The 14,141-nt window shown below is 44.6% G+C and overlaps 1 protein-coding gene across 7 annotated transcripts in view; it reads left to right on the top strand.

The window, feature by feature from the left end:
• The window catches only part of DPF3 (double PHD fingers 3), a 247,737-nt gene extending 238,023 nt beyond the window's left edge, over positions 1 to 9,714 (top strand). For 5 of the 7 annotated variants that reach the window (XM_050953567.1, XM_050953564.1, XM_050953569.1 and 2 more), the window contains exon 10: positions 1,762 to 2,513. In XM_050953567.1, the coding sequence (XP_050809524.1) occupies positions 1,762 to 1,998 (237 nt within the window). In that variant the 3' untranslated portion in view covers positions 1,999 to 2,513. Of the gene's footprint in view, positions 1 to 1,761; positions 2,515 to 9,297 lie in introns of those variants that run through there. The other 2 variants (XM_050953565.1, XM_050953563.1) reach the window with 2 other exon arrangements.
• The last annotated feature ends 4,427 nt before the right edge of the window (positions 9,715 to 14,141 follow it).

Here is a 14,141-nt window from a genome sequence, read left to right as displayed (position 1 = left end):
CGGCTGAGATTTAAAGGGCTCTGGGTTCCATGCGGGCAGCCCAGAGCCCTTTGAATCCCGGCCGCAGCTCCAGTGGCCGGGCTGTGATTTAAAGGGCTCCGGCTCCCCTCAGGGCAGGAGCTCTGGGCCCTTTAAATCCCTGCCCCAGCCCCACAGAGCTCCAGGTTCCCCCAGCCGCCGGAGCCCCAGGCCCTTTAATTTGCCCCTGAGAGCTCCCAGACACCTCTTCAGCTGGAATCCCTAGGTTGATTTAAAATCAAGTATCACCTCCCCACCCCCAACGTTCCTTTTTGGCCCACAGCTGTTTTGGTGGGGCAGTGCTGGGGAAGGAGGGTTTGTTTCTGCAGGGCTGGGCGGGGCTGGGGCAGGGTGTTCCTCGCTGGTGTCTGGATCCGCGTTGACACTGTAGTGCCCTCTAGTCCATCTTCACCCACTTCCGGGGGAGGGGGTTAACAGCAGTCTGTCTCTGCACCCCAGCCACAGTGGTCAGCCACACCCCAAAGTCTAACCCCTTGTGTCAGGGGTCTGGTGCGGTCCACTACTGCCACATTCAGTGGCTGGATGTCAGTGCAAGGGAGAAGGGGGGGGACCCAGGCCCACCCTGTACACTGGATCCTGACCCAGGGACCCTTTGGCGGCAGCCTTCCTGCCCTCCTTCTCTCCTCTTGTGCATCTCTCTCCCTGGACCGCTTCCCCTTCAGCTCCTTTGCACCGGCCAGGCCCTTCCCTCAGGGCCTGCAGCCTGGCAGGTAGCGGGCTGGAGTTCTCTTCGGCTCCCCTGAGCCTGCCAAGCACTGCACTGTCCCAGGTGCTAGTCTCCTCACCCAGGAGACAGACCTTCTCCCTTTGAAAGCCTGGGAGAGACTGCCTGCTCCTCTCCTAGGCAGCCTTTATATAGGGCCTAGTCTAGCCCTAATTGGCTGGCTCTAATCTAGGCCCTGATTGGCTCTCAGTAGGCCCTTCTCTGATTGGCTGCCGGTCTGTGCAGCCACTCTGGTCTACTCTATGCCCCTCTTGCATGGGGGCGAGGCAGCCACCCCACCACAGGGTCTATTACAGGAGTGTAAAAGCAGCAAAGAGTCCTGTGGCACCTTATAGACTAACAGACGTTTTGGAGCATGAGCTTTCGTGGGTGAATACCCACTCGACGAAGTGGGTAGTCACCCACGAAAGCTCATGCTCCAAAACGTCTGTTAGTCTATAAGGTGCCACAGGACTCTTTGCTGCTTTTACAGATCCAGACTAACACGGCTACCCCTCTGATACTATTACAGGAGTGGCCTATTATGAGATTCTGTGCCCTGCAATGTGCAGGAGATCAGACTAGATGACCATGATGATCCATTCTGGCCTTAAAGTCTATGAGAGTATAATGAAGTGGGAAATCCAATCTCATATATAGGTGTGGTCTGGGGGTAAATGTCTCTCCATTTATCTAATCTTGCTGGAGGATTCCCCCAGCTCAAAGGGAGATTTATCAGTTAGAAACTCAAGCTGTCTTGTTCAATTCAGATGTGGCCAGAAGGGGTCATTGTGGCAAAGTGAGGAGAGTGTGGTGGTTGACTCTGGAAGCAGAAATGTGAGGTTTTGTAAATCCATTCATGTTCCCTGTGTGCTTATTGTTAAAGCTGTGTTCAAATGTGTGCAGTGCTGATTTACATATGCTTGTGTTCCCACCTCAGCAATAGACTAATCAACATTCTCTCTGTCTCTCTCTCTCTCTTGCTTCCCCTCTTCCCCCTGCCAACAATTTTGCTTCAGGACCAGCTGCTCTTCTGTGATGACTGCGACCGTGGCTATCACATGTATTGCTTAAACCCACCAGTATCTGAACCTCCAGAAGGTAACATGTTCTGGAAGTCTACACTGAGAGCCACAGCAGGGCCTGTGGGAAGGAGGGAGGAAATTCAGAAGGTAGCCTTGGGCAAGATGAGTGAAGGAATTGGGAACCAGACTCAGAGCAATGAGGCAGAGGCAAAATGTCAGGTAGCTTTGTAGTGCATGTCTGATTGCTGACAGTTGGCTACCAGTGAGGCAGATCAAGGACCCAGTCCTGAAGGAAAACAAGAGATCATTTGAAAAGGCTGGAGATTCTGTACTGGGGGAAGCCTGAGCTAGAAGCCTCCTGTCTAGTGGGGATGAGGGCTGATAATTTGGTGGGTCTGGGCCCTGTTTAACATTAATCTACCTCTCAAATATGGGAAGTTTACAATACTCCATGTTGGAGAAATGTGGGAAGTAGGCTGTCCTTCTTGACCTATGCTGCATTTCAAGGGAGAAAGCAATCTCAGTGGCATTTCCTTGTGAAAACCTAGTAAACGAGAGAACAGCTCTCCTGTGTTTTAAAGTGACTCAGAGGATTTGGGAAATCTGCTAGGTTTGGTTCACTAGAGAAGTTCATAGTTGGACACTTCTTACTTGAATTTTATGTTCTTCTCCAAGTTATTGACCCTACAGGTGTCCCACATGATCAATCAGAGGTTTTTTTTGTCAGCAGTGTCTGCAGCTCCTCCTGCATGCTACTCATCCTTGTGCTTCGGACCAAAGATACATAGGAAGGGCAGACCTACTGCCATTCCAGTTCCTTCTCAACTGCCTGTGGCTAGAGACTGAGCATTGTGGTGTCCACTAGATTAAACTTTTAGCGATCTATTCTCCATTTCTTCTGTTTTCTTTTTCTTCCTTTTATTTTTAGTACTCTGTTTCTTTTTCCCCTGCACAAGTTTGTGCCTTTGAGGGGAGGGGTTCTGTTCCCTTTTTTGTTGGCCATGGTTATGGCCTCCACCACCTCCAGCCTTTCCTCACTTATAGCCTCACTTCTGTGGGCTCTGACCCAAATCCTAGGATCCAAACTCTGCCAGACCTGCCAGTCAGTAGTGGGCATTCTAGCTGCCCCCAGCCTTAGAGAGTCTCATGTCCCGTTGAAGTGCAAGGTCTGCTCTGGATTCAAGAGCAGATCAAGGAAACTGAGAGAGGATAGAATGAAACTGCTCCTTATGGAGTGCTCCCTGAGACCTACAGGATCACATTGCCCTCTCCCCCACCCTCCATACATTGACTTCATCTTCTCAGATTGTTCTGGTGCTTTCTTTGGCTCTAGCTCTGTTTAGCAAAAACCAGTGGATAACTCCAGAGGCCCTGAAGCATTGAAAGAAGAAGAGATCTTGGTCTCCTGACAAGGAGTCTAAATGGAGGGAAAAGTCACCCCAGAGACCAGAGTCTAAGGAGACTTTGCATCCTGCTGTGGGTACTGTTGAGATTCCTGCTTCCTTCAATACTGAGAACCCAGTATCACTGAAAAAGAACTCCAGCATGCTATGTACTGAAAAATATCTTGGCAAACAATCCTGCTTGGCACCAGCCTCAGTACCTTCAGAGTCCTCCAAGCACAGGGATTCTTCAAAGAAACCTCCATCGACCCCAGCTCTGGCACCCTCTGAGGGCCACAGACACAAGGAGTGTGCAGACCGCCCATTTGTACTGTCTCTGTACCACTTGGTTCACCTCAGCTTGAGGAGTACTGCCCTGGAAAGCTGGTACTGACCTCATTCCTCTCCCATGAGGACCACTGTGTGACAGAGACTTGAATCTCCTCTCCTGAGAGGCTGAGGGCCTTTCTGACAATACAAATATACCAATCGGTACTGCAGCTCCCTCACACAAAAACTTGGGCACCATTATTGACTCAGATGCCAATACCCACTCGACCTCCAGTACTGACTCTCCTAGCCCCTCTACTGGAGACAGCGGATGACAAATCTTCAGGATCAGACATCTCTATCTAAGATTTGATTACCTTCCTATTCCAACCTCCCACCCCAGTGGTGTATCCTGACAATAAGACTTCAAAAACTAGTCATCATCTATCCCACCAACCCTGGCAGAAACACCCCTGGGATCCTGTTTCTTTCCCATATGCCCTGTCACATTGGGCTTTATGGAAGCCTGGGTCCCCTGTGATGACCGATTTGATAGACTGTTCTTATGTAAAAGGGCCACCAGAGGAGCAGCTACCAGTACCCAGTGAGCCTGTCCCCACGTTCCTGCTCCTCAAAGGAGTAAGAACTAAGAGCTGAAGAGGAGGCACCTCTCTCCAATAAATCCTCTTCATCTCCAGATGAAACCATTTTGCTCCCTTCACCATTCAGTATGGATGATCATAAATTTTGTCAAGCTCTGATGAAGAGAGTGGCCAAGACTGTACAGATTCCCTTCTAGGAAATACAGAAGCCCCAGCACTTCCTTATGGATATTCTCTATAGCAGGGGTGGCCAACCTGAGCCTGAGAAGGAGCCAGAATTTACCAATGTACATTGCCAAAGAGCCACAGTAATATCTCAGCACGCCCCCCATCAGCTCCTCCCCCACTCCCAGCGCCTCCTGCCCACCGGCAGCTCCACTGATCAGCGCCTCCCTTTCCCTCTCCGCATCTCCCAATCAGCTTTTTCATGGCATGCAGGAGGCTCAGAGGGGGAGGAGCAAGGGCATAGCAGGCTCAGGGGAGGGGACGGGAAGGGGTGGAGTTGGGGCCGGGCCCGCGGCAGAATCAGGGGTTGAGCAGTGAGCACCCCCCAGCACACTGGAAAGTTGGTGCCTGTAGCTCCAGCCCCAGAGTCGGTGCCTACACAAGGAGCCGCATATTAACGTCTGAAGAGCCGCATGTGGCTCCAGAGCCACAGGTTGGCCTCCCCTGCTCTGTACCATGTCTCATGGCAAAATATCCCTGTCTGTTAATGATGCCCTGTTCTCTCCAGCATGTAACATATGGCAGATATCTGCTAACATCTCACCTACATGGAAGATGGCTGACAAAAAACTGTTCAAGGGCTCTGAATACCTTTTTTCCCATCCCACCTCCCTGGTGGTCAACACAATCAGTGAAAGGAACAGACAGCGCTGGTTGAGATCTAATCCTCATGATAATTAGCTCAAACATCTGGACCTTCTCGGATGCAAGAGTTATTCTTCAGCTGCGCTACAGTTCAGGGATGCCTTGTTGGTGAAGTACAACTCCGCCAATTACATCAAATATTTTAGGGACCATCTGCCACAGGAGCAGAAGGACCAATTTCAAGCCCTTATTTCAGAAGAAGAGACAATTACCAAAGCATCCTTGTAAGCCTTACTGAGTGTGGCTGGCACAGTCTTTCGCTTTGTCTTCAATTATATTTATGCGTCGAGGTTCATGGCTGCAATCCTCTGGTCTTCCTAGAATAGTGTAGAATACATTAGAAGATCTTCCCTTGGAAGGGCCGAAGCCCTTCAGCAATCAGACAGATGAATCCCCAAACTCTCACAAAGACCCTGCAATCCTTGGGCATTTACATCCCTGCAACAACAACAACAACAAAATATAACAAGTCACAGACAGTCCAACAGTCTCGCCCAGTTCAGTATTTCACCTTCTACAAGCAGTATTCTATTGCTGCCTCCTAGTCACCAACTTCATCCAAGTGGCCATTTTGGCCTATTGGTTGAGAGTCATGAATCACCACGCTGTATGAATCCTTTGCTGTAACATTTTGTCCTCCATCCACTTATGGGGATTCTCTCTCCCATTTCACACCTTCCTGGGAGCTCATCAAACAGATGGACACTGGAAATAATTTCATTAGGATACACCATCCCATTCAACTCCTTCCCCCTTCTCCCTGTCCCTTTTCAAGAACCTTTCTCATCAGGGTCTCTTGAAGCAGGAAGCTCAATCCCTCCTGTTATTGGAGGAATTTAATTGGTTCATCCCAAATTCAACAGAAGAAGGTTTTACATTTTTGCATTCATCTTCCGCAAGGATTCATCTACCACAAGGATCATCCTCATAGTTGCATCCATGCGAGGTTGGGGAGCTCACTTTCAAGACTCCACAGCACAGGGCAAATGGGCCCCCAGGAATTGTAGCCCTACATCAACATTATTGAGCTCAGGGCAGTCCAGTACGTATCCCTTCACTTCCTACTCAGGATCCAGGGTTACTCCGTAAAAGGCATGACAAACAGAGTGAGGATATACTACGTCAACCACCAAGGAGGTGCAACATCCCAATCTTTATGTGCAGAGGAAATAAAGCTCTGGAACTGGGGTCTCACCCACCAAATTGACATCTCAGCCCATCTACCAGGTCTGCAGAACACCTTTGCAGACACTCTGAGCAGAAATTTCTGCCAGGATCACAAATAAGAACTGAGCGATGCTATCTTTCAGAAGATCTTTCTCACCTGGGGTTCTTCAGTGATAGACCTCTTTGTGACTCCAATACAAAATGCCATCACCTCTGCCTGAGGGGAGGACTTGGTCACAACTCCCTGGAAGATTCCTTCTTCTGCCGTTAGCCTCAGGTTCTGCTATACACTTATCAACACCATTGCTCTTCAGAGTCCTGAATAGGCTAAAACAGCAGAAAGCAGTGGTTATCCCCTTAGCTCCAAATGGTTGAGACAAATATAGTTCCCACTGTAATCACACCTTATTACACCCCTGGGCTTGTTTCCTCGATGGCTCTTGGGCCTAGAACAAGATTGTTCTCTTGAGCTGCAGTCTGTGCTGCTGAATAGTAGGAAGCCTGTCCGGATGAAAACCTACTGTGAGGGGCCAGATGCTGACCTGTACCCTGACTAACTTCACTGCAACCAATGAGCCCAGCTTCACTGCCTTGGAACTGACACAGTAGCCACAGCTCCTCATTGGCAGCTGGTTTAGCAGCTCTGCTTATAAAACTGGTCTCCCAGCAGATCAGCAGCTGCTAAGTGCATATCATATCTGCTTCTGTGCTTAACTTGTTCCAGTCCCTGTTCCTGCTTTTGCTCCAGCCCATTCCCCATTAGCTTCTGGCTTTGATCCCTGGCTCTACCCCTGGCCTACAACTCTAGCTCTGGCATTCAACTTCTGTCCTGGTACTGACCTTGGCTTGTTTCTGGTCTTTGCCCACCCTGGACCCAGGGTTAAACAGTAGGCTGAACTCTCATTTCAACCACTAGGCCTGACTGAACATGGCTTGGTTGGCAACACCTACCTGCAAAAGTGGAAGCATTTCTGGCTTTGGTGCACAGGTGTCATTCTCCCCCTCCGAGTCTTACATCTCTATCATATGTGACTACCTCCTAATTTGAAAAAAACATAGGCTTATCATTCAGCTTTATTAAAGTTCACCCGGCTGCCATTACAGCCTTTCACCAGCCAGTTGAAGGGGTGTCACTTTTTGTGCAACCTGCCACTACAAGATTCCTGAAGGGATTGACCAACCTCTTTCCTCACATAGGACAGTCTGCTCCACTTTGGAACCTTAATTTAGTTCTCAATGCCTTGAGAAGCACCCTTTGAACATATGGGGAGTTATTCCCTGCTGCAAAAACCGGCATTTCTCGTGGCCATTGCTTCAGCCAGAAGAATAAGTGAATTGGGAGCTCTTATGGCAGATCCACCACATACTGTGTTCTACTGAGGCAAGGTGACTTTGTCCTCATGCTTGCTTCTTATCTGAAGTCTCATCAGACTTTCACATCAACGAGGTCATTCAGCTACTGCTCTTTTTTACCCCAATCCTCATGCTTCAAGGGAAGAGACCAGTCTCAAAACTCTCTAGATGTGAAAAGAGCCTTTGCTTTCTATCTCAACAAGACTAAACCCTTCAAATCCTCTCCTAGACTTGTCTCCATTTCAGAGAGAATGAAAGGAGCTCCTCTTTTCACCCAAAGACTATCTAAATGGGTCTTAGGATGTATCTTAGCATGTTATGAAGCTTTTGGGGTACACCATCTATGTAGGGGACTGCTCATTCCACTAAGGTGAAATCCACCTCTATAATCCCACTTAAGAACATATGATTGCACACATTTGCAAAGCTGCCATCTGGTCATTGGTGCACACCTTTTCCCAGCATTATGCTGTTGTTCACACCTCTAGATCAGCTGCAGCCTTTGGTGAGGCTGTGCGCCAAGCTGTTCTGAACTTGTAGCTCAGTACCCTTCTCTGTACCTGAGGTATTGTTTGGGAGTCACCTAACATGGAGCCCCCATAGGAACAATAACTCGAAGGAGGAGAAGTTTCTTACCTGTACAGTAACTGGAGTTCTTTGAGATGTTATGTCCCTAGGGGTACTCCACTCTGCCCTCCCTTTCCTCTCTGCTTGAGAGTCCTTGCCTTTGAACTTTGGGGTTGAGAAAAAATTGGAGCAATGGCAGGTCTGCCCCTCCCAATATATTCTCCATCTGGAGCATGAAAATATGTAGGGTGCAGGCACAGACCCGTGGATGCTGTTGGTGAAAAATCTCTGACGAAAGGTGCATGGGTGTGCATGCACACACACGGTGCACCCATAGGGTCAAAACATCTTGAAGAACTCCAGTTATTGTAGAGGTAAGGAATCTCTCCTTTTCTTCCCCTGTAGAGTTTATAAATGCCCTAATTAGGTATGGTCTTATGGTTTAGGCCTGTCTCTAATGTTTTATGGGAATGGTTTTGTTTTTGTTAATCCACATACAATGTCATTAAACATGGAGTCATAATGGCCAGTGAGACTCCATCTTCTTGTTGTGTTCAGGCAGCATATGCAGTGCCTCCTTGACATATTTAGACTAGCCAAAAACTATTTAGAGTAGTTTTCAGTGCTGTTCAGACTATCTGTACCTTGGAAAGGGAGACATTTTCAGATCTGTATTATTTTCAGTACATAGTTATGTCCTTGGAAGAAATGGCACATGAAAGTGTTTCTGCTGGTTCTGATTTGTTAGTTGACTTTGAAACAGAAGAACTGGCCCATTGATCTACTAGTTCTTGAGGTTAGTTGGCCTCCAGTTAAAATCAACAGAGCCCAATAGAAACTGACAGAGGCCTACAGAATGATTCTAATGGACTGTACTGGAATGTCCGCCAGGGCTGAGACAAGAATCATTACGAATCAACTATGTAGCCATGATGTATAAGACCACAGGAGTTTTATGTTTTTTTAAATTTTGCTAAAGAGGAAACCAAACCAAACCAAACTGTTAGGGAGAAACTTTTTGGAAATTGAATAGCCAAGATTTCTGTTTAATTGGGAATGCCGGGATTAAGTTATCAAATGGCAAAAAGTATTGTGAGGTTGCATAGCGCAACTGACCAGTAACTTCTGGGGTTAGTCTAACTCTAAGTGAACAACACCAACTGGAAAGGAGCAATGCTTTACTTGCTTCAGGAAAACATTGGAAATTCCAGTTGGGGGAGATACCTTCAGTCCCATTGAAACCATCCCTAGCATACAATCTCAGTATTCAGAGTTAATACTGTGCATGTGAGATTGATTGATTGTTCATTGATTTACAGGGAGCTGGAGTTGTCATTTGTGCCGGGAACTACTCAGAGAGAGAGCATCAGCTTTTGGCTTTCAAGCCTAAGGAGCTCCAGGGATCAAGATGCAATTTGGTCCTGGAGTTGTGGTACCAGCGCACAGTTCCCATCCAGAACACAAAGACACACACACACACACACACACACACATATGTTGAAGAGAATGGACACTCAAGTATAAGAAGAGATAACAATGGTATTTATTGTCAAAGAGTAAGATTTCACTAATATAGTACCTCCTGGGTTCTACTACAAGAAACATGTTCTCCTTTTAATGCTCCAGATGGAATCTCTTCACTGCTGTGCATGGTTGATGCTGTATTGTAATAGGCTCACATGCATTATGTTAAGGGGGAAATTGTTATACTGATACCAAGAAGTCAGTTTTGTGCGGCCTTGTGCTTTTTTGTTTGGTCTTCTTCATAAAGAAAGAAATGACAACATAGTTCCCAAAGCACTACTGATGAGATGCTTTGGTTGGGATATTGAGAAGCGTTACTCCTCACAGGCTTGACTGAAAACTGCTTTACTGCAACACTATGTAGATCTAGAGAGGCTTTGAAGGTTGTGGTAGTGCCGTTCTTCCTGAGTCATGAATAACATGAGCATATTGCCACTGAGACAGGAACTGATCTAAAATTCCTTGCGTGACAGTTTCTTTGCTGAATCATTAAACCCTTTGATTTTACTGATATTAGAAATTTGATTTTAGTGTGAATGAAAGAAGAATAGAATATATATAGACTCAGAGACACCTACTCCAGCTTTTTTTAATGTTCAGGGAGACCATCTTAAAGTGGCGCTGTTATATTGTTCAGATCCAAAGCCTGTTTTTTGTTTAAAAAGAGGTGAAGAGTAATGGTTTATAGAACCTGAAAAGAAAGATTGTCATGGTGGTTTTAAAATTTAAATAAAAATAGCTTTCCTTTATTTAAACAGTCCCCTGCTGTGTAGCACACCCAAACAAAATAGCCTTGAGCTCGTGTATCAGAACCAGGAAGCATCACTGTAAGTCACTGTATTGTCACTGTCCAAACTAAGTGAAATGGAGAAAAGTGGACAACAACAAAACAAAAGGATCAATAGAGAATAAGTATTTTTTTTAACCATCTTCTCCATTTCAGTAATCTAAGGGGTCAAATATGGAAGGACTATTTTTTAAAAATATGATTTTTAAGGTGGAAAATATTCTACTCCTGATTCTACCAAGTATACAAGAATTGTCCTATCTTGGGTGTGACATATAAAATCTGTTTATAAACAGATTTAAAAGCTTGCATGACAAGAGGAATGTAATATAGGTTGATGAAACCCAAGCAGCATGAGTGACTCAGGATGCCTATGCAAGGTGGTAAGGATGCTAAGATTGCATTTGGGATATACGTATTAATTGAAGCCTCTCTGCAAAATTATTCACCCTGAGGATTTAAATTAACATTGTCAAAATAAATGTAATTTAGTTTTAAAAAGGTCCTTCCCTGTGTTACTAATAACACCTCAGACTGTTAAATTTAAATGAACTGTATACATTTAATTTACTTTTAATTTTTTATGTGGTTTGTTTAGCTTTTTCACTTCTTTCAACTTGGACACAGAAACCAGTCTGGTCAGGTTCTCAGTCTTGTTCTTGTGGACTCACACACAGTGCAGTTGTGTGTGAGTTCACAAAACTGCCCTAGAATTGTTTCAATCCCACAAAAACTGTTTTCTTTAAATTCCAATTTCTTTAAATGGTACCTGAGCACTTTATTTCTAGCCCTATTGCACCAAATCTACCCCTCGTGCAGCTCTATTGTCTTCCCCTGGGATTAATTTCATCCATTAGTAGGGGACAATGCCCAAATTTAGCGTCCCCAAACTACTAGATAGTGTCAGTTGAAAAATGTGCAAAAATCGTCTCTCTGTGTCACGCATTGGGAGGAGAAGATAGGAGCTTAAATTTCTACTACAGGCCTACATTATTCAATCCTAGACCATTAAATAGGATTTGTGTCCACACGGCTACAATAAGATGATTGACATACTGTTAAAACAAAACCATTTTAAAACTTTAAATGACCAAGTTTCTTTCAACCTCATGGGGCAACATGCTGAAGCACTTCAAACTATTCATCCCCATTGTCTCATCCAATTCTCTGAGCGACCGTCGCCTTTCTTTTCAGCTCCCTCCCATCTGTAAGAATTCCCTTAGGAAGAGATAAGGGAGTCTGTCACATTTCTCCAATGCTGCCATGCACATTGCCTGCTTAGCTTCTCTCAGCAGATATGCTGGATCCATAACTAGAGACTGAGTAGGATACAAGATGCTAGAGGTGCCCAAACCTTTTGGTACAGAAAGCTGCACTGGCAGCTTGCCAGGAGCTGGATGGCCACGTCTTATTTGCACACATATTTGCATACATTTGTTAATCAAAATAAATTGCCATGACTTTCATATTTGCCTGTTGTTTCAGTTAAATCCTCATGAAAACTTACAAGGGTTTATGTGTGTCATCTCCACCCTGCACTTTCAGGAAACTGCAGCAGCAGCCCATATCCTAGGACTCCAGGAGCCTCAGTTGGCCTATTAGCTGAACCTGTGACCCTCTACTCAAAGCATTAACAAGAACTGATTGTTTTACAGCCTCTGTATCCCATATCCAATCTACCAAGGCAGAGTTAGTTAGCTACACTCAAGAATCCAAATGTATGAGTTCAGATTAACAGTAACTTTCTTGTCATGGTCCAGTTACATTTCATTCATTCAGGCTTTACTCTCATATATCTATGTGCACAGACAGTTCCAGTTAACTTCTAGCAGCCTGATAGATCCAAAGCCTTCACCTCTCTGACATTAAGATGTTCCTGCAACTTATATCTCCCCGATTCACAGCCTTATTCTTAGGCAATAGGCAGGTACATTCTACTCAGTAACAATTCTTAGCATGTACATAGAGTTGGACAACTTCAAAGTGCTTTAAAACATTAATTATTTAATCTACACAATGCCCATTATGTAAATAGTGCTGTACCCATTTTACAGAGGCACAGAAAAATTATACCATGTCTTGCCAATAGTCATACAGTGAAAAACTGGGGAATAGAACTCCTGAACCCTGATTCCCAATCAGATTTTCTAACCATTGGGCACATTTCCTTCTGCTACTCCTTTGCTGTACACTTATTTAAAGGAACAATCCACAATAAGACAATTTTGGTAACCCAGCATAATCATGACATTCTCATAGGCGAATTAGGGAAATGTGGTCTAGAGCAAATAATATAAAGTGGGTGCACAACTGGCTGAAAGACAGTAATCAAAGAGTAGTTATCAATGGTCGCTGTCAAACTAAGGGAGGGGTATATCTAGTGGTGTTCTGTCCTGAGTCTGGTACTACTCAATATTTTCATTAATGTCTGAGATAATGGAGTGGAGAAAATCTTGTAAAATCTATGGATGACACCAAGCTGGGAGGGGTTGCAAGCACTTTGGAGGACAGGATTAAAATTTAAAATGACTGTGACAAATTAAAGAATTGGTCTGAAATCAACAAGAGACTATGCAATTAAGACAAGTGCAAAGTACTTCACTTACAAAGGAAAAGTCAAATGCACAACTACAAAATGGGGAATAACTGGCTAGATGGAAGTATTGCTGAAAAGGATCTGGGGGTTATAGTGGGTAACAAATTAAATACAAGTCAATGTGATGTAGTTGCTAAAAAAGCTAATATCATTCTGGGATGTATTAACAAGTGCCTTGTATATAAGACACAGGAGGTAATTGTCCTACTCTGCACAGCAATGGTGAGACTTCAGCTAGAGTATTGTGTCCAGTGCTGGGTGCTACAGTTTAGGAATGATGTTGAAAAACTGGAGAGCATTCAGAGGAGAGCAACAAAAATGATAAAAGGGTTAGAAAACCTGTGAGGAAAGGTTAAAAAAAACCTGGGCATGTTTAGACTTCAAAAAAGAATAAGTCTTCAAATATGTTAAGGGCTGTTATAAAGAGGACTGTGATCAACTGTTCTCTTTGTCCACTGAATATAAGAAAAGAAGTAATGAGCTTGATCTGTTGCAAGGCAGATTTAGGTTAAATATTAGGAAAACTTTTCTAATTATATGAGTATTTAAGTTGTGGAACAAGTTCCAAGGGAGGTGTGGAATCCTCATTTCTAGAAGTTTCTAAGAACAGGTTAGACAAATACCTGTCAGGGATAGTCTGGTTTTACTTGGTCCTGCCTCAGCGCAGGGGGATGGACTTGATGACCTGCTGAGGTCTCTTCCAGCGTTACACTTCTGTGATTTGATGATTCTAAGCTCTAGTGTAAGGGAAAAACATTTTGGAGACTCTGTCGTCATGCTTCTCTCTCTTTTTTCATGGCAGGAAGTAACATTTTGCAAATTGAATAAATATTCATTCAAAGTTGAACAATTTTCAACTTTTTTATTTGTTTCTTGGGAATGTTGTTCTTAGAGGCTTTTAAAAAACGAAATTGGTACATTAAAAACTAAACGTTTACAGTAAAGAGGTATTTCCATTGGCTCTGGAACAGCTGTGTGAATTGTTAGCGGCACTTGATATGAACCAAATACTGAGGGTTAGACTAGGATAAAAATATGTTTTAAAACTGCTAGTGAATACATGTGAACCGATACTTTTAAAAACTCCAGTATACAGTATTTTAATGCAGATTGGAGCAAACTACCAAGGGAAATGGCGGATTGTCCATCTCTTGAAGTTTTCAAATCAAGACTGGATGCCTTGTTAGGTGATGTGCTTTAGTCAAACACAATTATTGTCAAACAGTTAGTCAAACACAGGAGTAACTGGGTGAAAT

Source organism: Gopherus flavomarginatus, chromosome 5 (assembly GCF_025201925.1).
Source record: "Gopherus flavomarginatus isolate rGopFla2 chromosome 5, rGopFla2.mat.asm, whole genome shotgun sequence".
In the NCBI taxonomy this organism is placed as follows: domain Eukaryota; kingdom Metazoa; phylum Chordata; order Testudines; family Testudinidae; genus Gopherus; species Gopherus flavomarginatus.
The sequence above is the reverse complement of the archived record's forward strand: the minus strand, read 5'-3'. Positions and strand labels throughout refer to the sequence as shown.